We start from the raw sequence: 27259 nt of genomic DNA, 5'->3' as shown, positions 1-27259 counted from the left end.
ATAAACACCTACATTAGGAAAAGTGCAAGATCTCTAAATCTAATGTTATACCTCAAGGAACTAGGGGAAAAAAACTAAGCTTAAAGTCATCAGATTAAAAAACTAATAAAGATCAGAGCAGAAGTAAATGAAATAAAGACTAGAAAATCAATAGAAAAGATCAATGAAATTAAGAGCTGGTTTTTCTAAAAGACAACACAATTGACAAACCTTCAGCTAGATACAGAAAAAAAGAGAAGAGGCAAAAATGAAATTATAAATAAGGGTCATTACAACTGATACCACAGAAATACAAAGGATAATACACTACCATGAACAATTATATAACAAATTGGGTAACTTAGAAGAAATGCATAAATTCCTAGAAACATACAACCTATTAAAACTGAATCATGAAGACATAGAATATGTGAACAGACCAATAACTAATAAGTAAATTAAATGAGTAATAAAAAAGTTTCCTATTGAATAAAAGCATATTACCTAATGTCTTCAATGATAACTTCTTCCTAAGTTTTAAAGAACAATTAAGAAAAATTCTCCTCAAACACTTCCAAACAATTTAAGAGAACACTTCCAAACTCATTTTACAAGACCAGCACCACCACGATATCAAAGCCAGACAAAGACGCAACAAGAAAAGAAAATCACAGGCTAATATTCCTGATGAACATAGACGCAATAATACCAAACTGAATTTCACAGAACATTAAATTAATCAACATATGCAAATCAATGTGATATACTATATGTTAATTGATACACTATATGATACACAGTGTGATACACTGTATACTATATTGCAATCATATGATCACAATATATGCAGAAAAATCATTTGACAAAATTCAACACTTTTTCATGATTAAAAACTGTCAACATATTAGGTATTAAAAAAGTACCTCAATGTGATAAAAGCCATTTACAAGTTAACTTGTGTACATTTTCAATATGGAAACAGAAGTCTAAGTAACCATCACTGTCACTTGTATTATTACTTAGATGGCCTAACTGCTTCTCTTGTCTATACATTCTCCACAGAACAACTAAGCTGATTATTTAATGTGTAAGTCACATTTTATCAACTGCTGTTTTAAACTTCCAGTGCCTTCTCAAGTTGAAGAATATCAAATAATGTATCAACGTGAGACACAAGGCCCTACATGCTTTGTCCCCGCCTCTGTCCTTCCTCTCTATGCCCCAGAAACAAATGAGCTTCTCTTGTATTCCTGGAAAAACAAGATCCCCAAGTTCCAAGGCAGGTCTATTGCACTTACTCTTCCTTGCAGGTGGAAAACTCTGCTCTGGATCTTCCCATTTTGTCAATTGGGTCTCAGAAAGGTCTCCACCTCTGTGAAGCCTTCTGGGACCAGCAACTGGGCCAACACCTACTCATTCTGCTCTGCCATTCAATTCTGCTTTAATTTCTACACAGCACACATTAGTGGTTGAAATGGTCTTGTTCACTTGTTTGGAGACTTGTTTACTGGGCTGAGTAGGTGAGTTACCAGTGTGAAATATACACACAGCTTTGAAAAGGCAGTGGAGCCTGTGAGAAAAAATAGTTAGATGATGGTACTTTTATCTTAGGGCTGCTCATCTTCCCCAGAAACTTGGGTCCTGCTATTTAGCTAAGCACCAGGTTGACCCTACCAAGCCATCTTACATGGTTTGGGTTTGTGTCCCAACAAAATCACATGTCAAATTGTAATCCCCAGTGCTGGAGGTGAAGTCTGGTTGAAGGTACTTGGATCATGGGATTGGGTTTCTCATGAATGGTTTAGCATCATCCCTCTTGGTACTGTCCTTGCAATAGTGAGTGAGGTCTCATGAGATCTGGTCATTTAAAGTGTGTGGCACCACCCCCCCCCTTTCTCCTGCTCCAACCACATGAAATGTCTGCTTCCCCTTCACCCATGATTCTAAGTTTCCTGAGGCTCCCCCAGAAGCTGAGCAGATGCCAGCATCATGCTTCCTGTATAGCCTGTGAAACTGGGAGGCAATTAAACCTCTTTTATTTATAAATTACCCAGTTTCAGGTGTTCCTTTATAGCAATGCAAGAACGGACTAATCCACCATCCTTGAAGCATGAATGCAACCCAGCCCCGCTACCCAGCTAGACAGCCATAATGCGACAACATCCCCTGAGCTCATTTACCACCACACAATGCCATGTTTTCAAATAATCATGAAGTACATAAAGAATTATCTACACACACACATACACACACAGGTTGAAAACACAATATTTGAAATAAAATCAGATTTTAACATTTTGATTACCTTTAATATATTTGGGAACAAATACTGGTAACAACATATTTTAAGTACATAAATAACTCAGAAAAGTCGTATCTTTTATTCTGGAACTCTACTGACCTTATCTGTAAAAAGAACCTAGTTTTATAAGAAAAAGAGGGTGGGGGAGGGGAAGAGACAAATGGGTAGACTGAAAGGAATCAAAGCTCAGGATTCTTCACAAGTGCAGCAGCTTCCACTGTTGGCCCAGAGGATGGTAGTTGCATATACCAGGTTATGCTAACCTCAACAAGACCTAGTTCTCAGACACAAATGTGTCCAGCGGATAAAACCTCAGCTGCAGAAATAGATTTTAGCAATATCCAAAGACATTCCAGGGTTCAGTAGGAAGAACAAAGTATTGCAAAACTGAAAACTATCATGGACTTGGCAGCATCCAAGGGCATCACCAGAGGGGCTCTTTCATGCATGACCAGAGTCCTGCAAACTCCAAGTTTTGGGATGTAAATGTAACCAGTTTGATCAAACTGCCACACAGCAGGGCAGTGGGATATAAAGACAGCCTGTGGGCTTAGGGCACAGGGGCCCAGCTGCACCTAGAAGCCTTGACAGGATGCTGGAGCCCTGGGCTCAGTGGTACAGGCTTGTCCATCAAAACCCCATCCTCAGGTAGGGGCTCAGGTTCTGGGCCTGAAGCTGTGCATGTTGTGCCTGCTAAGAGGAGCCTCTTGGCTGGAGTCTGGAGGGTCAGCTCCTGAGCTCTCAGTTTCTGAGGACGGCGACCACGTCCACGTCTGCCATTTGATGGGTGGATAATCTGTGCAGATGGACCAGGGGTGGATGATGGAGTTGAGCTGGGCTTCCTAGAGCTGTGGACGGCAGCAGCCCGGGGTTGCGCAGCAGTGCCACTAACTGCAGATCGGCGTGGGAGTGAAGAGCACACAAGGGTGTGGCAGCGTGTCCCACTGCGGGCAGCCAGAGGCCAAGGGGAATGCTGGGCCCAGTGGGGAGGGAGTTGTCTCAGGCCCAGCGCTGCTCTCCTGGGCAACTGGACCTCCTTCTGTGTGCTCAGCTCTTGGCTGGCTGGTACCCTGGGCTCCATGTGGTCCACAACTGCCCGGTCTTGCCCACGTTTCCACAGCTCATAGCGCTCAGGTTGCAGGATGCGCACGAAGGCATCCATGGAAAAGGTCACCCTCGCCTCCCCACAACTACACTGAGAGGCCATTTTGCCATAATCAATCCATCGTGGAGTGGCAAAATTGATGGCCTCTGCGCAGTTGAAACCATGGTTGAAGCCAGCATGGTAGCCATAGGGAAAGGTCACCATGAACTCTCCAGCCTCCTGAGTTATGCGATTGAAGGGGATCCCGTTTTCCTTGAGAACTGTAGGCGAGATGAGGGCCACCTTGTGCCGCAGGAAGGCCCCACAGCCCCGGGAACTGCCTGGGAAGAGCTCCCTGGCCAGGCGTTCCAGGCGCTGGCCATGCTCTGGGGGCACCACATACCAAGTTTTGGGCTCCCCAAGGTGCAGGTAGTTGATGCTGTAAAGGTCCATGTCCTCTGTGTGCCAAGCAAATGTGGTCTTCCACATGCCAAAGTACAAATAGGGTGTATTAACGCCTTCTATGACAACCCCACATTCCTTTTCCAGCAGGTCCTGAATTGTTCCCAGGTGCCCAAGATTCCACTGTTTAGTGTTTTCATCAAACAAGGAGCCACTGATGTCAGCACCATAAATTGGTGAATTATAGATGCGATTCTTCCAGTATTTTCGCTCCAAATCTTCGAAATTCTGGTGTGGTGGAGTTTGATATTTTTTACTGTTTGCCAAGTGGCGATACTCCCCCACGGTCATGGCTTTCTTTTTTTTATGGTATTGAGTAAACACCCCTGCCCGCCCAGAGGCCACCTGCTGGAGGGGAGTGGCTATTAAGATTTCACTGATGTTATCATAGGTCTCTCTGGCTTTCCATTCTTTGGGTGGAACTATCTTAGCCAAGCCAGCTCTGTGCGCACCCTGGGATTCCATGTAAGCAATATATTTATCAAAATCATTAAACTCTTCTTTGGTTGGATGAAATATCATTATGTTACAATTTGGATTCTGGGCACAGTTGGCCTTAGACTTCATAGTTTCCATTTAATAAGCAGTAAACTCTCAGTGTTTAGGTATGTTCTAGATAGTTGACAATGTAGGAAAATGCTACTTTTTAAAAAATTGGGTTGGTGTATCTATGAGGTAGGAGGGTCTACCAGCCTACTTTTTCTTGCAAATGAGACAATAATTTTTCTTGGGCTTGTTTATTCACTACTGAGATTCCACTCTGGGCAACAGCTTTGCCCAGGCATTAATGTTAGCTGACCCTGCAACTCTGTTATGTTTCAGTTGCTGCTGGGCTCTGTCTTCTTAAAGTCTATTAAATTACTCAGAGCTGGGGGTGTGACCCAAACATAGCAGAGTATGTCTTCAGTGTTTAGAACGAAATCTAAAAGAAAGAATACACAGAGATTAAAAATTAATATTTGGAAAAAAGTATTAGGCATCCACAAATTAAATACCAGAATAGAATACTAATATTAAAAAGAGAGGCTAAAATTTTATAAGATTGATAAGTCAAGTGGTGGTGTGGATGTGGAACAGTGGGAATTGTCATACCCTACTACAGAGAATATGAAGCACTATAATCACTTTGGAAAACTGTTTGGACAGTATCTTCTTTTTTTTTTTTTTTTTTTTTTTTGAGACGGAGTCTTGCTCTGCCGCCCAGGCTGGAGCGCAGTGGCCGGCTTCTCAGCTCACTGCAAGCTCCGCCTCCCGGGTTCACGCCATTCTCCTGTCTCAGCCTCCCGAGTAGCTGGGACTACAGGCGCCCGCCTCGGCACCCGGCTAGTTTTTTGTATTTTTTAGTAGAGACGGGGTTTCACCGTATTAGCCAGGATGGTCTCGATCTCCTGACCTCATGATCCGCCCGTCTCGGCCTCCCAAAGTGCTGGGATTACAGGCTTGAGCCACCGCGCCCGGCCTAGACAGTATCTTCTAAAACTGAACATACACATGTGCTGTGATCCAACTGTTCCACATCCTTAGGAAATATGTATGGTTGTGAGCTGAAAGTCACATCCAATAATATTCATAACAACATTGTTTTTGGTAGCCAAATAGTGTAAACAACCCAAATGTCCATCAGCATGGAATGAATAAGTACACTGCAGTATATTCACACAACAGAATACCATGTAGCAATGAAGATAAACAAAAGTCACATGAAACTGCAGTTTTAAAGATCAATATTGAGTAAAATTATCAAGACTCAAAAGAATACCTATTACATAATTCCATTTATATAAAGATGAAAAGGAGGCAAAGTAATCTATGTTTGAATCGCTTCTTGGCCTTTTGGCTAAGATCAAGTGTAGTAATCTATATTTCTTAACATTTCCTATTTATATTCAGGGCTTCCATTAGTACCACGCTGTTTCCCTTTAAACATGTTATTTATTGTCATAGCTTTCTCCACTACCTGACTCTCTCCTAAGCTTCTGCTTTCCTTCTCCATCTTGGATGGCCCACTGAGCCCCTGAAGGTCAACTGGTTTAATATAAATTGATGATCGTTCTCCTGAAACTAAGTTACTCCTTTATATGTCTTTATTTCTACCAAGGGCAATATTGTGCTATCACAGTCACCACTGAATATTACATCTCCCTTTTCCCAGACATATGGTCAGTACCTGTCAGAGGGTCCAATGAGAGTCTACAGTGAAGCCCCAAGGACATCTAGACACCACAGGGTGTGCTCTCTTTATCTTCCTTATAGAAGAACCCAAGGATCCAGCTTGTCTTCCTCTCCTACTTAAAGTTGTCACTACTCAAGCGAGACACTGAGGATGTGCAAGTGACAAGATTACCTGTATCATATGATAGTCTCCCAATATCATCCCAATTTTTTAATCTGAAAAATTATTTGGGCCGGGCGCGGTGGCTCAAGCCTGTAATCCCAGCACTTTGGGAGGCCGAGACGGGTGGATCACGAGGTCAGGAGATCGAGACCATCCTGGCTAACACGGTGAAACCCCGTCTCTACTAAAAAAATATAAAAAACTAGCCAGGCGAGGTGGCGGGCGCCTGTAGTCCCAGCTACTCGGGAGGCTGAGGCAGGAGAATGGCGTAAACCCGGGAGGCGGAGCTTGCAGTGAGCCAAGATCTGGCCACTGCACTCCAGCCTGGGGCACAGAGCGAGACTCCGTCTCAAAAACAAACAAACAAACAAACAAACAAAAAAATTATTTGACAATGATTTTATTATAAATTCTTTATATTTTTGGAATATAAAATAAAACATTTCATTCTTTGTATTAGAAAACTTGCTCTAAAGAAATGAAAAGAGAAAAGTAAGACAATGTAGAAGGATAATTAAATATCAGAAACTTAAATACCATGCTGAGGGTCTCTCCCTCAAGAAATAACAAAATGCTGACTATGAAAAATCACACAAATCCATATTTCTTTTTGAATATACAAGTAAAATAAGCTTTGGATCGAGCACTTTGTATCTGTTTTATAAATTACATTATTTCTTTTCTACATTTCTAAGGATTCTAGGAAGAATGATGCAATGTCTTCTTATACATATAGTCTTCAGATGTTGCATATCAAAAGGAAATACTACAATTTGTAAGTGTGACTGTGCTCCAAAAAAAATAAAATAAAATAACTGCTTAGAATTTGCCAGGTACAATGACAGAGTGATCCTTCAGTGTTCTAGCCAAATGTGTCACTTCTCTATGAGTCTTCAGTGGTTGCTTTTGTTGTGAGACTACTTCTTGCTTCTTTCAACTCGAGCCATAGCTACCAGTAGAGAATAATTACACTGTCACTTGATACTCGTCCATTTTACCCCTACCCACAGTAATCACAATAAGGCAGAATTCATCATCTAAGAAAACTTGACAGTTCTGACAACCAAAGAAAAGTATTTTCTTCTTATCAGAATAATTTAAAAAATAATACTTGATCCCTTAAAATTAATGGATTTCTGGAAATTAGAAAGTCTTTCTTTGGATCTTTTAGAAATAATGCCTCCTAAGCTTCTTGCTGTGTGTGTGTGTGTGTTGGAGGGTGTTAAACTGGGGAAGTTAAGAAGTGAAGCTGAGTAAGTTTAAAGTCCTTTTCACTGCAGCCCTTATCCAAACTGTAGGACAACAGGAGAGCCTGTTTGTCTTTCTTGCTGCTTATGTATTTCAAATCTATTACTTCAAGTGGGGGATTGTTGACAAAATGCCTCAGACATCAGCCATTGTTTCTTCTGACAGTCAATATCTAAATGTTACGTTTAAGCAAATTTTTGTCTCAGTTAGAAAATCTACTACTTATTTAAAATAATTTATAAGCATAATATATTTGATAACTGAAAAAATTCTACTCTATTATATAGACAAGTGATTAAACTTTTCCTCTATTATTGGACAGCTATTTTGTTTTCACTTTTCCAAGATTATTATTAATCACTTTTACTTAAATATGTAGTCCGTATTTCAGTATCTAAAACAGTACATCCTGTAAAATATTGGTTGAATGAAATTTCTTAGATTAGATACTTAAAAATGAAATTACTTTATTATAGAATTTAAATATTTTAAGATCTTTAATACATGTTGCCAAAACTTTAAAGAAAAAACATATTTTACATCATGAACACTGACCAACTTTACTTGGAAAAAATACATATTTTACTAATTTTGGTAGTTAAAAAGTTAGATCAAGTTTTAATTTACATTTCTTGGACTACCACTAAGGTTGATTTTAATTTTTTTCATAAATATTAGTCTTTTGGATTTTATCTTATGTATTGGTTCACATCCTTTGACCATTTTTTTCTAATAGGGTCCCAGGGTATTTTCTTACCTACTTATATAAACATTTTACATATTAATTACATCAATATTTTACATACTAAACCCTTTTGTTAGATATGTTATTTTTAGCCAGTTTGTCATTTAACTTGTATTTCTTTAAATTTATTTAACAAAAATGTTTTTGACATACAATGTTTTATTTTCCTTTGTAATATTTTTCATGCTTTTCATGTTTAGAAAGTTATAATACTCCTTCATCTAGATGGAGACATTATCTTACAGTTTTTTTCCTTTGTATATGCTAATTATACCTATAATTCTGACTTTAATTATACCTTTAATCTGTATTTTGGAGAGGGTGGTTATTAACTTTTGAAATTATTGTGTGGGTATGGTGTGAGCATGAGTATGAAGAGGATATGAATATGACTCTTGGTTCTTTACAGATGACCTGTTCATTGTGTGTGTTGTTTATTTTAGGTTGTTTCTCTCTCTCTATCAATGTTTACACAAGCTTTTTTTGAACCCATATTCTTAAATGTTATCAGTCTCAAAAATGAAGTTCTTTAATTTCAGGATTTTTTTTTTTTTTTAGTTCTTTCTTTGATTTCCTCTACTCCTTTTCATCTGTATATTACTCCTCTTATTTGGATACTGGACCTCTCATGGATTAGACCTCTGATTTTTACTTCTTTGTTTTCCCCTCCCCAAAATTTTCTATTGCTTTATCACTACATTTTATTTTCTAAAAAAATTTCTTCATCTTTATCTCTAAACTTCCTTTCTCTTTGTCTTTTTCATTTCTCCAAATTTTTAATTTCCAGAGATCATTTCTGTTACCTGAGAGTTTCTGCATGTATGTACATTCCTTTCTTTCTTATTGTCTTATTCTTGCTTCATGGGAGCATTTCTTCTTTTATCTCTCAATACTAAAATCTCAATGGTTTTTGAAATTCTATTTTGTTTTTCTCCCTGCATGGTCTGTTTCTTTGAAATTGCCTTTTGTCCGTTTTATCTTTCTTTTTTTGCTTTCACCTCTTTCATATTTAAGGCTTTCCTCAAATGTCTGCTGAACTTTAGTAACTGCCTTATATATAAAAGTACAGCACAAAAAAAGGCAGATTAGAAGCTCAGGGTACATGAATGGTTTTATTGATTATGCTTCCCTGCATGATATTCTAACTGGGCTGTTTCCTAGGTGAACTCCTAACACTGGTATTTCTAGAGCTGGTCATACTCAACACAAAAGGTGCTTCAATCTTTCTCCTGGAGGGTACAGGTCTGACTTTCCTACCAAATGGCACAAGAGGCTACACATTTCTAAAAGTACCCTACTTGTACAGTTCACTTTATCAACTTATTTTCCCTATGACAACCACACTCTCAAAAGTATCTGGAAATTCCCACTCCAGAGGCCACCTTTTTTCCTACTCTAGAAAATGAAGCTCAGTCTTCTGCCAGGGTGTAAGAGGCACAGTTTATCCAGCTGCTTAGAGGAGGGTGGGAACTTAGGGCTCTGTTTTGTTACACAGACTTTCAACAAATTCTCCTTAGCCTCATTTTAACTGTCACTCCCAGAGGTACCCAATGCCATGACATCCTAAGCCTTTTGGATTCTGTAGAGACAATTGTGTTGCTTCTTGGCTTTCCTCATTGGCAATTTAGGACTCAACTTTCTGGTGTTTGATAAATCAGTTTATACTTGTCCATCTGCTTTCCAATTTCCAAAACTGGCCACTACCTGTTTTCCTTTACCATTTTCTGTCTTTGTAAGTTCACTTCTTAAAACAAAAACCCTGTTACTGTCACTTTAGTGAGGTTTGGAAAGGAACAAAGTAAATGATTGTGTTTAAACCACATCTTTATTGCTTCTTGTTTCCCAAATTTATCTCTCAATTTTCTTATAGAAACTTAGTTCTAGTCAAATACTCCTAATCCTTGTCCTTGACTCTATGCTTTTCTTCCCTTGCTTCACTTATCTCTTTCTTCTAAGTTATAAACTCTGCCTTCCAGACCCATCTGAGGCTCTCCTACATCAGGGATCTTTCTATACCAACCTCAGACCTTGGTGAGAATTCTATCTTCTATACTCCATGAGTGCTACATTTATTTGGTGCTTAATACAAGCTGTTGAGGTGGCAGCTCTCCAGAATGTGTCTTACTTGACAAGCAGCTTTCATTTCTAATAGGCACTTGTCTTAAGGGAATACGTCTCTTCCATGAGATGTGCTTGCTTCTCTCTCCAAAATATCTACACGTCTCTGACCCAAATGCTTTGATAGACCCTTCTTGATAAGCTGCATGAGAAAAGGAAGGTAAAGGTGGGCGTGGTAGCTCATGCCTGTAATTCCAGCACTTTGGGAGGCCAAGGTGGGCAGGATACCTGAGGTGAGGAGTTCAAGACAAGTCTGGCCAACATGGTGAAATCCTGTCTACTTAAAATACAAAAATTAGCCAGACATGGTGGTGGCCTGTAATCCCAGCTACTTGGGAGGCTGAGGCAGGAGAATCACTTGAACCTGGGAGGCGGAGTGAACCTGATCTGCAGTGAGCCGAGATCGTGCCACTGCACTCCAGCCTGGGCAAGAAGAGTGAAACTCAGTCCAAAAGAAAAAAAGGAAGAAGAAAGGGAAGGGAGGGAGGGAGGGAGGGAGGAAAAGGAGAGGAAAGGAAGAAAAAGATGGTTAAAGGCAACTTTTCCTGTACTTTTTATGCCTACAAATGCCAATATTTGGTGTGGACTTCTTTTTATGAACATGTAGAGGAGTCTGGATATTAAGGAGAAAGACACACAGCAGCAAGTATCAGGCACAGACTGCATAGATTAAATTGTGACCTAAAATCCAAAGTTTGGGACTTGGCCTTTAAATCCAGCATCTTAAGGGCAGCTTTATTATTTCATTGTGACATATAATAAATTGAACATGGGATTATTAACCTCATTCAAATCATCTTTATTTTCATCTGTTGCATGGATACTGCAGCAGTAACAGTGCTATCTGGCAGCAGAGAGAGGCAGGAGGCAGAAGTCTTCCTGAATCCATCTACAAGGACATACTACTCTATTGAGTTTTAAGGATTATCTAATATATGCTTCTTTGGACTGTCAATACATTTTAAATACATGTCTTGAGTAGCATGTAAGTTTGGACTTACATGGACTCTCCCAGAGATTCTGTAAACTAGTCAGTAACTTTTTTAACTTTTTAAAAAAATCCCCTTTGGCTTAAAGTGAATTCTATATACGTGTATAAATTTTTATTTATCCAGTAGTTAATAATTGTCTCATTCTTTCATTTGCTTGGCTTTATACTTTATATTAATTCATTCCCAGATTCATTTCCAGAAAGGTAAATCTCTTCTAAATGCATAAAACACATCTGGTACTGAATCAGATTTCTTTTCTCAGAAATATTCTTACTGAAGCCCTCAGATGCTTACTTGAGTCTAGACTGATTCTTGTCTTCAGGCTGTTGCACGACCTGCATCTTGAGGTTTCTAGTCATTGTAATCCTAGGGGTTCCCTTTCCCTGTCTATTATGTTAGATCCTGACTCCCCCCATCTCAAGTCTCCTTTCTGGTTTACTCCCTTGTGTTGGTAAAGCATATCTACCAGAAGCATCCTTAGAAGCTTCATTAGAGATTATTAAGTAGCTCACAGAATCTTCAGCAGGACCAGAGACTAGGGATTGGAGCCTGTGTATCCAGGAACAATATCCAGATTATCTAACAAACAATAGTTAAGCATTCCTATACATCCTCTGGTCAAAGGCACCAAAGACTCTGGGCAAGGGACATTTCCAATTAGAGTCTAAGCTACTGCTGCCTCTGAAAGGTCACCGTCTGTCACTACCCTTCTCCAGGAACAGATCCTTCACGAAATCTACTTACTCATATTTCTTTACATTATAGTCCTCCATGGGAATGTCTGATTGGAAGAGTCTAGGTCATATCTCTATGTCTTCACTGCAATAGATTCTGGATAATTGAGTTCTGGCTCTGAGCTTGGTGAGGCAGGGTTCATAAAGTTGGAGGTTTACCAAAAAATAAAAAGGGAATTTTAAAGTTACTGGATGGCCACAAATATCACATATCTCTCCCAAAGTATGTATGTCTGAGTCTGAAAATGTCTTTGTTCTATCCTTGTGCTTTTCTTTCAGGATTTTCAAGACATTGTTCTGCTGAATTCCACCTTCCAAAAATCCAAAACCTGTTTTCTGTTCTTTTTTGTAATCTGTCTTTACTCTCTGAACACTGTTAGGGTATTCTTCTGTTCCTTGTTTTCTAAGATTTCATTAAGATATAATTGGTTAAGTCTTCTTTGTCAATTATTGTGCTATAATTTTCAATGTAGAAACTCATGTTGTTCCTTGATGTGAAATTGTCTTACATCATTCCTTTGACATTCCTTTCTACATTTTCAGTTTTCTTCTTCTCTGGAAATACCATTAGACAGCAAATATCATTAGACAGCAACCTCTTGAATGATTCTCTAATTTTCTTTACCCTCCATTTCCTAATGCTTTTTCTTTTGTTATTATCTTCCAAACCTTCTGGAAATTATTTTTAATTTCCAGGAATTTTTTTTTGTTCTCTGAATATTCCTTTCATTATATATTTCTGAAAATTTCCATGGCTGCAGATTTTCTCTTCTCTAAGTACTATAAGAATTTTTAAGTTTTATTTGCTCTCTACATTGTGTCTGTTTCCTCTGAGTTCACCCTTCCACGATGTCTTGGTTTCTGTCTTTCAGGTTAAACGTTTTCCTCATATGTCTAGTTATTCTTGGCTTGGATTTGAGTCAGGCACTAAAGAGTTGCGTTTGCTACATATGACTGGTAGGCATCACTGAGAGTGCTCCGACAGGAACCTATTCATTTCCTTTGAAAATGGGGGCACCTGTCAGTAGTTGAAGGTAAGACTATAATGAAAAGACTCGACATTTATGTGTTCATCTCCTTTGATATTGGGGCCTGAATTTGTGGTGTCTGAGTTTTTGTTTTGAGAAACAAAAACCTGCATTCCAACCAGCCAGAACTGAAATCTTAATATTTTATCAATCTGCTTCAAGTAGTTTTTAAACAACTTTATTGAGATATAATTTACACAACACGAAATTCATCAATTTTAAGTGTACACTTCAATGGTTTTTAGTATATTTACAGTGCTGTGTGACCATCACCAAAACCTAATTTTAGAATACTTCTATCACTTCAAAAACAAACCTTGTTCCATTTGCAGTCACAGCCCATTTCCACCCCCAACTCCAGGCAACCACTAATCTACTTTCTATCTGTATAGATTTGCCCACTCTGGACATTTAATATAAATGAAATATAATATGCAATATTTTGTGTCTGGCTTCTTTCATGCAACATGTTTTTGAGGTTCAACCATGTTGTAGTATGTATCAGTATTTTGTTTCTTATGACCAAATCATAATCTATGGTATGGATATACTGCATTTTACTTATCCATTCATCATTTGATGGATAATTGGGTTGTTTTCATTTGGGGACTATTATAAATAATACTGTCATGAACATTCATGTACAAGTTTATGTGTGAATGTGTTTTTATCTTGGGTAGATACCTAGGAGTATGATTGCTGAACCATGTGATAACTCCATATTTAACGTTTTAAGAAGTTGCTACACAGTTTTTCAAAGTAAATGTAACATTTATAACCAGCAATATATGAGGGTTCCAATTTCTCAACATCCACATCAATACTTATGTCTTTTTCATCATAGCAATTCTAGCAGGTAAAAAGTAGTAATTTTGTGGGTTTTAATTTTTAGTTTTTTAAGACAGGGTCTCACTCTGTTGCCCAGGTTGGAGTGCAGTGGCATGATCACAGCTCACTGCAGCCTCAACCTCCCAGGTTCAGGTAGTCCTCCTGCCTGTTTCCCAAGTAGCTGGAACTAATAGGCACACATCACCATGCCTGGCTAATTTTTTTTAAAATTTTTTTGTAGAGACAGGGTCTCACTATGTTATCCAGGCTGGTCTTGAAATCCTGGGCTTAAGCAATCCTCTCACCTTGGCCTCCCAAAATATTGGGATTACAGGTGTGCGCCACCATGCCTGGCCTCATTGTGGTTTTCATTTGCCTTTCCTTAATGACTCATGATATTGCACATCTTTTCTTAAGCTTATTGGCCATTCATATATCTATTTGGAGAAATTTCTATTCAAATCCTTTGCTTATTCTTTATTTGTTTTCTTATTACTGAGTTGTAAGAGTTCATTATGTGTTCTGGTTACAAGTCCTTTACTGAATATATGATTTGAAAATGTGGTCTCCAGGTCTGTAGGTTTTCTTTTCACTTTCTTGACTATGTCTTTCAAAGAGCACAGGTATTGAATTTTGATGAAGCCCATCTTATCAATTTTTGTTGTTGCTTGTGCTTTTGGCTTTGTATCTTAATAAATTATTGCCCAGCTAAAGATCACAAAGATTTATCCTGTTTTCTTCTAGGTGTTTTATAGGTTTAGCTCACATTCAGGCTCACAATCAATCTTAATTTTTGTGTATGCTGAGAGGTAGGAATCCAAGTTCATTCTTTTGTATGGGGATATCGAGTTGTTCCAGCACCATTTGTTATTCTTTCTCCATTGAACTGTCTGGAAACTTTTGTTGAAAATCAATTAACCATAAACCTAAGAGTTTATTTTGGACTTTCAATTCTATTCCATTGAACCATGTTTATACTTATAGCAATGTCTATTAGAGCTCTGTAGTAAGGTCTGAAATAGAAAAGTGTGAGCCCTCCAAAATTTTTTTTTTTCAAGATTGTTTTGGCTATACTGGTTCCTTTATATTTCTATATGAATTTTAGGATGGATTTTTAATTTCTGGGGGAAAAAAACCAGCAGGAATTATGGTAGGATTGCATCAATCTGGAGTTCAATTTGTAGAGCATTACCATCTTAATAAGTTTTCTGATCCACTGACATGGAATGTCTTTCCATTTAGCTTAACAATATTTTCTAGTTCCCAGTATATATCTTGCACTTCTTTTGTTAAAATTATTCCTAAGCATTTTAATCTTTTTGACACTATTGTGAATGGAAGTGTTTTCTAAATTTTGTTTCTGTATTGTTCACTACTAATGCACAGAAATCAATTTATGTATATTGATCTTATATCCTGCAACCTTGCTGGACTTCTTTTTCAGTTTTAGTGCTTTTTAGCAAGTTACCTAGGACTTTCTATATATAAAATCATGCAATCTGTCAATAAAGATAGTTTTAGTTCTTCCTTTTCAGTCTGAATATCTTCTTTTTCTTGCCTAATTACCCTGGCACTGTAATGCTGAATAAAGTAGTAACAACAGATATCCCTTAAAAATCTTGCTCCCGCTTCAAGTATTTTTAAGTAGAATAAATATTTCAGATGAAGTGGGATTCCCTCTCTGATCCAAATCTTAAATCCTCTTCTCTCTCCCCCTGCCTGTAAGCAACTAGTCATGAATTGGCTACATTGTCCATCTTTGGGTATCTTTTTGTATGTATATGTGTTGTGTATCCATCAATAATACTGTTTTGTGTATCTGCTATTTTTTTTTTTTTGAGACGGAGTCTTGCTGTGTTGCCCAGGCTGGAGTGCAATGGCACAATCTCAGATCACTGCAACCTCCGCCTCCTGGGTTCAAGTGATTCTCCTGCCTCAACTTCCCGAGTAGCTGGGATTACAGGTGCCTGCCACCAAACCTAGCTAATTATTTTTTTATTTTTTTAGTAGAGATGGGGTTTCACCATGTTGGTCAGGCTGGTCTCGAACTCCTGACCTCAGGTGATTTGCCCGCCTTGGCTTCCCAAAGTGCTGGGATTAGAGGTGTAAGCCACCATGCCCGGCCTGCTCTTTTTATTTTATATAAATAATTTTATGCTAAGTATGCTCATTTTCTACAATTTTTATTTTTATTCATTTATTCTGAGAAAGGAACTGGTTCTGTTGCCCAGGGTGGAGTGCAGTGGTGCAGTCTTGGCTCACCACAACCTCAGTGTGCAGTGGTGCAGTCTTGGCTCACTGCAACCTCCCTTTCCAAGGCTCAAGCCACCCTCCCACCTCAGCCTCTTGAGTAGCTTGGACCATAGGCGCAGGCTACCATGCCCAGTTAATTTTTCTATTTTTTGTAGAGACAGGGATTTTCCATGTTGCCTAGGCTGGTCTCAAACTCCTGAGCTCAAGCAATCTGCCAGCTTTAGACTCCCAAAGTACTGGGATTACAGGCATGAGCCACCATGCCTGGCCTCATTTTCTGCAATTTTTAAATTCAACATTAACAGTTTCAAGATATATTCATATATACACACACATACACATAGATACACATATGTATATATACATACACACATACATACACTATATATGGTCTGTTATAAAAATATATTTTATTAATGCACTTTCCTATTGGTGGGTATTTACATTACTTCCAGTGTTTCCTATTACTTAACAGTGCTGTGTGTGTTCTCTTTCTTATATGTGACAATTTATCTAAACTAGATACTTTGAATTATCATTTCTAAATGATGAAGAAACAACATTTTATATTTTACTAGGCAATGTCAAATTGCTCTACCTAGTGGCTATCCTAATTAACTTATGTACTAACAGGAGTTTCTGTTTCTCCACACCTCCAGGTGCATTTGATAATGTCAACTTTTCAGTTGTTGGCAATTTGGTAAAATGATTTATCTCCTTTTATTTTATTATTGCTGTTGTTGTTGTTGTTGTTGTTGTTATTGTGTGACCTGTTTACTGGTGAAGTCAAGTACTTTTTCACCGATTTATTTCTTTTGTAGGTTTCAGTTTTCTGAATTACCAGTTATATCTTTTGCCCATTTTTTTCTGTTAGATTGTTTTCTTTTTCTACCGATTTTTAAAAGTTCTTTAAAAGTTTGGGATAATTCTATGTCTATTGTATTGTTGCAAATAACTTATTTCAGCACACCACCTCCATTTATTGTTTATGATTTTTTTAATATTTGAAAAAAATTAAATGTAATCAAATTTATTGATCTTTTCCATTATAATTTGTGCCTTTACGTACTATTTAAGTAATTCATGTATTCTTTGGGGTCAAAAAGATATTTTTCTTATCATTGTTTTCTTTACTTTTCACTTGTATTTGTTTTGGCCATTTAGAATATTGTGTTGTTACTGTAAGACAGAGAACGTTTTTTAAAAAAGAAATCCACTTGTTTGCCACCAATTTCCCCATTCAGTTGGAATCCTTTTCTCACATATGTTAAGTTACAATGTAAGGATAAATGTCTTTCTAAACTCTTCATCTGGTCCATTTATTTATTTGTACATTTCTATGCCAATGTTAGATTGTTTTAATGACTAAAGCTTTACACTTAGGATAATTACTAAGGCAAGTCTCCATGTACTTATTCAACTTTTTTCAAAATTATCTTGGGTATATTTATAGAGTAAAACTTCAGTATTCATTTTAGAATAAATCTGTCAGGTTCTGTCAAATACTGTTAATTTAAATTGGGAATGCATTGAAATTAAAGGAAAATTAGAGGTATATTTTCATACCTCCTGCATTGATCATTCCCACCTATTAATTGGTATATTTATCCATTTATTCAGATCTTGTTGTGTGTATATCAATGAAGCTTCGGATTTGCATCAAAAAGATAATGAATCTGTTTTCTTAAATAAAACCTCAGGAACTTTATAATTTTTTGAGTGTACTGTAAATGGAAATTTTTTTCTATTAAGTTTTCTTATTATGTATTGATCTTACATCCCTTTTCAAACCTTGTACCTCTTATTTCCTATTAGTTCTATTAGCTTGGCCATCAATTCTAGAATTTTCCATGTAGATAATATTTCCTAGGGAAAAAATCATTAAAATTATATTTCTTCTTTTTTAATAGTCACGTATCTTACTTTTTTTTTTTTTTTTTTTAGAAATAGGGAAGTCTTAAGTAATGATCTCTAGCAAAATGTTCAATGTTGACTGAGTTGGTAGAAATTCTATACTCATTTAAGATTTTTAATAAAAGTGGCTCTAAACTTTGACATTAATTATATCCTACCATTTACCATCTAAGCTGAGACACTTGTGAGAATAAACGAGACCCAAGGATGACAGGCATAAACCAGGACCCTACTGATTAAGCAGTTAAAAAGCAACAGACATATAAAACTCAGTACTCCCAAGCTGCAGAATATATATTTTTCCAAGTTCTATAAAAATTTACAAAATTGACCATAACTGTGGCCATGAAACAAGTTCTAACAAATGTCAAACAGTCAAGAACAGTCAGAATATGTTATTTGACCACAATGAAGTGAGAAATATCAAAAAGATAACTAAAAATTTCCCAAATTTATAAAATAAAAAGTGTATTTCTAAATAAACCTTTAATGAGAATAAAATAAAAAATGGAAATTAGAAAATACTTTGAACTAAATGAAAATACTACATTTCAAATCTTGTAGGATGCAGCTAAATAGCATTAAAAGGGAAATTTATAAATTTAAATAAATATTTAAGAAAGGGAAAAAGGTTAAGAAAACTAAATGAGCTAAGCATCCATCTGAGGAAGTCAGAAAAAAGTAATGCAAAGATAGAAAAAGAAGAGAAATAATAAAAGACCAGAAACTGATAAAATATAAAGCCAATATAAAATATGATTAACAAAACCAAAAGTTGGGCTTTTCAAAAAAAGTCTAGTAAAATTTAAAAGACTGGTGAAAATGGGAAAGAACAAAAATAGAAGGCACAACTAACCAATATCAACAAAGATAAAGAAGTCATCACTACAGATGCTGCAGACATAAAAGAGACAACAAAGAAGTATGAACAACTTTATGCCAATACAGTTTAACATTTCAATGAAGTAAATAAATTCTTAGAAAAATATAACAGTGATACTGACAAAAGAATAAACAGAACAATAAATATATCCATAACCCTCAAGGACACTGAAGCAATAGGTAAAACTCTTCCCAGAAAATATACTCTAGGCCCAGATGGCCACACCAAGAAATTTTAGTAAACATTCAAGAAAGATATACTTCCAATCTTAGATAAATTTTCTCAGAGAATAGAAAAAGAAAGAATACTTCCCAACTCATTTTATGGTACAAATTGCCAACAGGGATACTATAAGAAAATAGGTCAATATCGCTTATGAACATAGATGAAAAAATCCTAAATAAAATCTGAGCAAATTGATTCCAGCAATATATACATCATGACCTAGATGGGTTTATTCCAGTAATCAAAGGATGAAACTTTAAAAAATAATAGTATAATAGCACATATTAACAAACTAAAGAGAATCTCATTAGATGCAGAGAAAGTATTTGATAAAATTCACCAATTCATCATCCTTTCAGCAAATTAAAAATAGTAGGCAAAAATCTTAATATAATAAAATGCATCTATCCAAAACCTTCAGCCAAATCATCTTAATAATGAAAGTTATAAGTTTTCCCTTGCAGATCAGGAAAAAGATAAGGATGCTTGCTATCAGCATTTTTATTCAACATTGTCTTGGAAGTCCCAACCAACATAAGAAGGCAAGGAAAAAAGAAGGAAAACAGAAAAGGAAGAAACAAAGCTGTCATTATTGGCAGATGACATGATTGTACATGTGACAAAATCCAAAAGATCTCTGAATAGACCATTTGAATTAATAAGAGAGCTTAGCAAGTTCTCTGAATTTAAAATAGCTACATATAAAAAATCAATAATATTTCTATACACCAGCAACAATGAGACAAACAAAATTTAAGGAAGATGCCATTTATAATAACATTAAGCATTAAGTAACAAGACTAATGCTAACAAAAATTTGCAAAATTTCTATGAAGGCAACAATATGAATGTACTTAGAGAAGCATATTAATATAAACTAAAGACATCCTCAACAAATGGAAAGATATAACCTGTTAATAGATTTGAAGACTTAGTATTGTAAAAATGTCATTACATTTTTAAGAATGTCTTCTTAATCTGTAAATTAAATGTTATCACAATTAAAATTCCAAAAGTATTGTTGTGGAACTTGACAATTGGCTCCTGAATTTTATAGTAAAGTCCAAAGGGCCAAGAATAGCAAAGCCACTCTTATAAAAGAGGAACAAGGTAAGAATATCTGCTCCATCAGATTTCAAGGCCTCTTTTCCAGCATGCCATGCACAAAAATGAATTTCATGGGAAGCTATGAAACCTTTAAAAGATAATACCTGAGAATATAATTATGACTTCCAAAGTGGGGACATTCATAATCAAGAAATACCATGCATTAAGCAAAAAGGAAAAGAATGATAATCTGAACCACTCTAAAATTAAAGATTGTTGTATATCAAAATACACCAAAAAGAGAAGCAGAGAAGTAGCGAATTGTATATGCAGCACAAGTAAGTGACAGGGAACTATGCCTAAATTTAAGAAATCATAGAAATCCATAAAGAAAAGATGATTCAATAGAAAGATTTAAACAAATACCTCACAGACGAAGAAATCCAAATGGACAATTAACATGTGAATTAATAATCAGAGAAATGCAAAGTGAGACCTCACTGATATATCACTATACACCCACCAAATGAGTTAAAATTGAAAAGCTGGACAATATCAAGTGTGGTGAGATTATAGAACAAGAACTCTCATCCTGTTGATGAAATATATAGATATGAAAAATGCACACACATGCAACTCTGCACATTTACAAAAATGTTCATTGTGGCATTATTTGCAATATCACTACAATGAAAAGATAATTACTAGAATTAACAAGTTATAGTGTGTATTTTTATACAATGAAACTCTAAATAGTATATCAGAGCTACAGATAGCACATATTAAGTGGGAGGAATAAAGCAAAAACACAAAGGAATACATATTCATTTATATAAACACTTTGAACGTTTATATAAAATTCAAAAATTGACAAGACTATTATCATTTAGAAATGCACACATTGGGCCAGGTGCAGTGGTTCACACCTTTAATCCCAGCACTTTGGAAGGCTGAGGCAGGTGGATCACTTGAGGTCAGGAGTTCGAGACCAGCCTGGCCAACATGGTGAAACTCCGTCTCTACTAAAAATACAAAAATTAGCCAGGCATGGTGGCACGCACCTATAATCCCAGCTACTCGGTTAGCTGAGGGAGGAGAATCCATTGAGCCTGGGAGAAGGAAGTTGCGGTGAGGTGAGACTGCGCCACTGCACTCCAGCCTGGGCGACAGAGTGAGACTCCATCTCAAAATAAATAAATAAATAAAAATAAAAAAAGAAATGCATACATTGGCATTTGTTGAAATTTTGGGGGGGCTTTATACATGATTACTTTTTGTAAATATTCAATGTTTATTGAAAAGAATATATAATCTGCTGATTACAGTGAACTTTTTACATGCACATATAAATACAATAAGCATACATATATAATGTACATATATATGTATACACATATAACTTATATAGTAGATCAATGTTGTTGTTTGCTTGATCTACTAGTATGAGAGAAATTTATCTTTAAAAATTCCCACCATGACTGTAGATTTGTCACTTTTTCTTTTTGCTTCATATTTTCTCAAGTTATGTTGTCAGCTGCATACGTGTCCCTGATAGTAATCTTCCTAGTGGATTTTTCTTCATAATGTAATAAATGCCCTTCTTTGTCCCTATTAGTGTTATTCAACCTAAAGAATACTTTTGCTAACTAATTTTGCTACAACAAGGTTTCTAAATTAGAATTTGCCTGGCATGTCTTTTTCTATCTCTTTATTTTCTGTATTTTAGTTTTAACTATTTTTGATATGTTTGATTTTAATTGTCTTCCCAGTAGTACACTGGTCAGCGGGTATTTATGTGATTATTAGATTATTATTAGCGGGTATTAGATGAGAGGTGGTTAACTTATGATATTATCCAGTAACCTGGCCTGGAATATCAGCAAGTGAGATTTCATTTTGAGGCTGTCTCCAGGAAACGATCTCTCTAAGCCCTAGAATGTCTTCACTTAAAAATGAAGATTTTGTTGGTAGAGGGCTAGCTACTGTATTTTTATATTCTCACTTGTCAAAACATCAAAGAAAGCTTTTCATATTAGAAAATGTGTCATTTTCAGGTTAAAAATTTAAAGATTTCATTATTTATATTACTTTATTTTAAAATGTAATTTCTGACATGTGGGCATTGGTTTTTTTCATATTCCTATTTAAAAGCCACAAATAAACATTTTTAAGCAAAATGTTCACATTTTGTGGGCTAATAACTTGGTGAATGAGAGTTTAGTAGAATTGGAGAGAGTGATTCAATTAGAAGAGATGGAGAGAGCTGGATTAGAGTTGTGATTGGATTAGGGCTGATTTAATTAGGATTTTGATGGTACATATAAAGCGTGATCTCATATGATTTTTTCATTTAGAGATTCTCTCCCGAAAGAAAAGCATATTTCTGAGTCTTATCATATCTTCATTTGAAATCAAGATTTCAGACTAGTACAATGTAAGTTATTTTTTTTTTCCTTTAAAATATAAAATAGATTAAGGCAACAACTTTTTACAACAGAACATAATTGTTTCCTCTTAAAACTAATTCATTCATTCATTCGCTCATTCATTCATTCTTTCTTTTATTCACTCATATGGAAACTGTTTATTGGGTAGCTATTGGTGCCAGGCATTGTTTTAATGCTTGGCCTATGTTACTGAGCAAAACGAAGATCCGTGCCCTTTTAGAACTTACATTCTACATGGGAGAAGTAGAGAAAGAGACAATAAATGTAACATAACTAAATTATATCGGGTCATGGAAGATGATACATGGCATGTAATTATGTATAATATATTTTTTAAAAATAAAAAGAAAGCAGAGGAAGGGAGATATGGAGTACAGAATGTTAGGGGACAGAGCGGGAGAACAGTTGCAATTTTTTTTTTTTTTTTTTTTTGAGATGGAGTTTCGCTCTGTCGCCCGGGCTGGAGTGCAGTGGCCGGATCTCAGCTCACTGCAAGCTCCGCCTCCCAGGTTCACGCCATTCTCCTGCCTCAGCCTCCCGAGTAGCTGGGACTACAGGCGCCCGCCACCAGGCCCGGCTAGTTTTTTGTATTTTTTAGTAGAGACGGGGTTTCACCGTGTTAGCCAGGATGGTCTCGATCTCCTGACCTTGTGATTCGCCCGTCTCGGCCTCCCAAAGTGCTGGGATTACAGGCTTGAGTCACCGCGCCTCGCCAACAGTTGCAATTTTAAGTGGAGATGCCCAAGGGGGGTTGGCCTCCATTTGAACAAAGACTTGAATAAGACAGGGAAGAATAGCCTTGGCAGAGAAAATAGCTAGTGTGAGGGCCCTAAGGCAGGAGCAGCTGTGTGCGTGTCCAAGCAACAATAGGAAGGAGGTAGCCATGAAAAGCATGAGCAAATTATGAGGTCAAAGAGGTCGGGGAAAGGATAGACCACAGAAAACTTTGGAAACCATTGTGAACACCTTGGCTTTTCCTGTGAGGGTAATGGGGGACCAATGTCCCCCACTGTCTGGCTGGATCCCCTTTTCTCTCAATCCCATCCAACTATGTCATTAATTTTTTAATTGTTGCCAATCTGATGCTGTAACGTGATAATCCATTTTTAGTTTACTTTCATTTTCCTCATTAGAAGGTTGAGTGTCTTTCATGTTTATAGACTATTGTCTATTTGAAATTGCTTTTTCTGAATGGCCTGTTTATATCTTTTGTCCATTTTTTAATTGGGTAATTTGTGATTTTTATGTGTATCATTAGTAGTAGCAGTAATTCTTTATATGTTATAGGAATTACAAAATTTGCTAATCTGGCATTTATTGACTTGTTTTTGGCATCTTCTGCTATAAAATTAATTTTTGGATAGATGAATTTTTAAAAGTATTTCTTATAAAGCTCTTAAGGTGTTCTGCTTCGATTGAAAGGTCTTTCCAAATTCTAGGTTCTATAAATAGTTTCTTAAATTTTCTTCTTAGGTTTTTATGGCTTCTATTTTCCCTTTTAGATGTCGATTTTTGCGTAAGCTTTAAACTGGAATTCCTGTGTTACTCCTGCCATAAGAATATACATTTTGCAATAAAGGGCCAAACTACATCCCTTTCACATTTAATTAAATGCTACCTTTGGCATATTAAAATGAAAGAGCCTTTTTTAAGCTTAAGATATACTATACCATGTCGAAAAGCTGATAAAAATGATCTGAAAGGGATGGTCTCATAGATCATAAGAAACAGAAAATATAGAGCAAAATGCCAGTCACTAAGAAATCTGAAGGAATTAGGGCCCAGAGCACAACGGAGAGTGTGGGTCACCTCATCTCCATGGGAATCTGAGGATACAGGAATAGCCAAAGGCAACTCAATAGATCTGCAGAAAAGAGGAGATAAGAAGTCCCTGTTTAAGAGCTTCTATTTTCTCAGAGAACTGAGATCTACTACCAGGAAAGAGAATGGGGAGGGAAAAGGAGTAAAAGAGGCATGTAGACTTGAAGAAAGGGGAATGTGGGAAATTACATTATTGCAGAGGGGGAAAATAAACAATTAGGAGAGGGTAAGAGGACTGGCAGGCAGAATTAAGGGCCAAACTAGATTTTGTGGTAACAGGTTTAAAATAAGAATTCTTGGGAGTTTATACGATTTTTGCCAGCTAGGTTAACTGATTGGATGAATTTCAAGATTTTAGTAAACTTAAGTTTCCTTTTCTTAATACTTTCAAACCCTTTTTAAGTCAAAAGCTTTAGTTTCACTTTCTTATTAGCACTTTCAGGCCATTTAAGTCAAAAGCTTTTAATTTTGTGGATTCACCATATTGTATATTGCTGTTAATGAAATTATAGGGTGGTTATTTGATCACCATTGGCAACCAAAAGATTGAGTTAGTGGGTTGGGAGTTAAATCCATTAAGGTGATTCACTCCAGGCTAATGAGAACAGTTAGAACATAAAAACTGTGGGTATTTCCTATAATTGTGTTACCATCTTACCATTGTTACTTCATTCCTCTACTTCATAGTGCATCATTCATTCATTCATTCATTCATTCAACAAATACTTACTCAGCACCTATTATGTGCCAGGCACTGTTCTATATGCAGAGGATACACCCAGTGAACAAGAGAGACAAGGTTCCTGCTTTCCTGGAACTTATGTTCTAATATAGGAAGATAGACAATAATAATAAAAATAATATTAATAACCATAATAGCTAACATTTATTTAGCAAGTACTATTTGCTGAGACAGTTCTAAGCACTTTACAAGTATTAATTCAGTTAATCCTTAGAGTAGTATTATAAGTTAGGTACTAGAATTACGCCCATTTTACACATGAGGAAACTGAGGGCACAGAAAGGGAAAATGACTTGACTAAGGTTAGAGCTAGGAAAGGGCAGAACTGGAATTTAGAACAAAAATGGGCAGGCTGAAAATCCTTTTCTCTTAATGACTTTCCTATGCTGTCTCTCAGACAAGAAACATCGAAATAAAAAATGAATAGATTCTGGAAATGTTCAGTGGTATGAAAAAATGAAACAGGGTGATGTGATGGTGTACAAACACAAGTGTTGGAGGGGTGGGGGTAAGGAAAACTTCACTGTGATACCTGAGACATGAAGGATGGTGATACAGTTATCTTGGGGCACAGGCAACAGAGAAAAGCTAGTGCAAAGGCCCTAAAATAGACAGAATCTTGCCCTGTTTTGTAAAACAGAAATGCCCACTTGGCTATGTCTAGAGCTTAGTGTGTAAGCGAGTGACTGATTGGAAGTGAAGTCTGGAAGTTAGGCAGGAGCCAGACTCTGTGGGGTCTCAGGTCACATTAAGAAATGTGATTTTTATTCTAAGTGCAGTGAAATTTTACACAGGATAGTAACACCATTTGATTAATTTTAAAAGATCACTCTCTTGGCTATATGCAGCACTGACTGTAGGATAAAAGATGACGCAGGAAGATACAATAGGAAACAATTACAATCCAGGTAGGAGATGGTGTTGGCCAGGACAAGGGTAGTGGCAGTAGAATAAAATTTCGGGTAAGTTTTAAAAGTAGAATTGTTAAGACCTGTAAATGAACCGTATGTGAAGAGTGAAAGAAAAGGAATTTAAGTAGGCACTCTGGGATTTTGGTTTGAGTAACTAATATGATGCTCATGTCCTTTAGTGAGACGTGTAAGACTGGAGGAGGGATACCTTTAGTAAGAAAAATCAAGATTTTCATCTTGAAATCTATGAGTGAAAGGGCTTTTTCTGCCTTTCTTTCTTCATTTAAAAGTTGCAAAGAATTTAGGGGTAAGAAAGCATTTAAATATTCAACTTTGTGAGTTCCTTACATTTTAAACTAAGTTGGGGAAGTTGAATTTTCATTTGTTTAACAAATATTAATTGAGCAGCTACTATATGTCAAGCTCTATGTGATGAGATACTAAGATGAGCTAAACAATCAAGATCTCTGTTCTCAGGATGTTTTTTTTATGGAAGGGAGGAGACAGGACTGGCGGGTTTTTGGGTTTTCTCCTTTTCGTTGTCTTATTAAAACTTAACACTTAAGTAGCCATCTTAGTAATTACATCTTGTGCTCCTGGCAGTTGGTCCCACCGTTCTGAACGCTGTCGTAAATATTGACATTTTCCCTCCCACTAAAACTAACGTTTTTTAAATAAAAAATTTTAGCAAACATTACGAATACAACCTTTGCTTTGAAGTGTTAATATTTGTGCAGGAATGGTACCTTTGTAAAGATCGTGGTTGCCCCGTACATATTTGTTCTTTCTTCATATCCAATTAAATGAAAACACTAGTTTTTCCGAAGCTCAACTCTCTAGGTTTGTTGGTTCTAGCTCAGGAGAAAGGATGGAAGCAGGAGTCGTTGGATTTAAACAGTTTGGTATAATCCTTTTCCACGCTCTCTCCCGCTAGCCGGGGACGTGGTGTCGGCTACCCGGGGCTTTCCGTCCACGCAGTACCGGAATGAAGGAGTCTGGGAGGGGGTCGGGGACGGAAAAGACGGAAGAGACATTAAGTAATTGGTTCTTGAAGGTATAAAATGATGTTTAGGGTCTACTCTAAGACACTGATTTCAAACGCCCGCCCCCTGGGCCGCTTCGGCCCCGCCCCTTAGTGCCGTTACGCCGACTTCCACTTCG

General features: G+C 36.7%; 1 protein-coding gene and 1 pseudogene across 1 annotated transcript; one reads left to right on the top strand and one right to left on the bottom strand.

Moving 5' to 3' along the window:
• Window positions 1-2266: 2266 nt before the first annotated feature.
• Window positions 2267-27233, bottom strand: KDM4D (lysine demethylase 4D). Its single transcript, XM_010360574.2, has 3 exons — window positions 26845-27233; window positions 25176-25270; window positions 2267-4749 (listed from the first exon to the last, which is right to left on the bottom strand). Exon 3 carries the CDS (start codon window positions 4401-4403, stop codon window positions 2832-2834), a length of 1572 nt encoding a protein of 523 aa, XP_010358876.2. The 5' UTR covers window positions 4404-4749; window positions 25176-25270; window positions 26845-27233; the 3' UTR covers window positions 2267-2831.
• On the top strand, window positions 5645-5769 carry LOC115893814 (annotated as a pseudogene).
• Window positions 27234-27259: the final 26 nt, after the last annotated feature.

This window comes from Rhinopithecus roxellana, chromosome 15 (genome assembly GCF_007565055.1).
Source record: "Rhinopithecus roxellana isolate Shanxi Qingling chromosome 15, ASM756505v1, whole genome shotgun sequence".
NCBI classification, from domain to species: Eukaryota; Metazoa; Chordata; class Mammalia; order Primates; family Cercopithecidae; genus Rhinopithecus; species Rhinopithecus roxellana.
Note: the sequence above shows the minus strand (reverse complement) of the source record. Positions and strands in the feature narration are given on the sequence as shown.

Excerpts from the sequence above, each read along its gene's own strand:
- KDM4D (XM_010360574.2), bottom strand. The coding sequence starts at position 4,403 with ATGGAAACTATGAAGTCTAAGGCCAACTGTGCCCAGAATCCAAATTGT.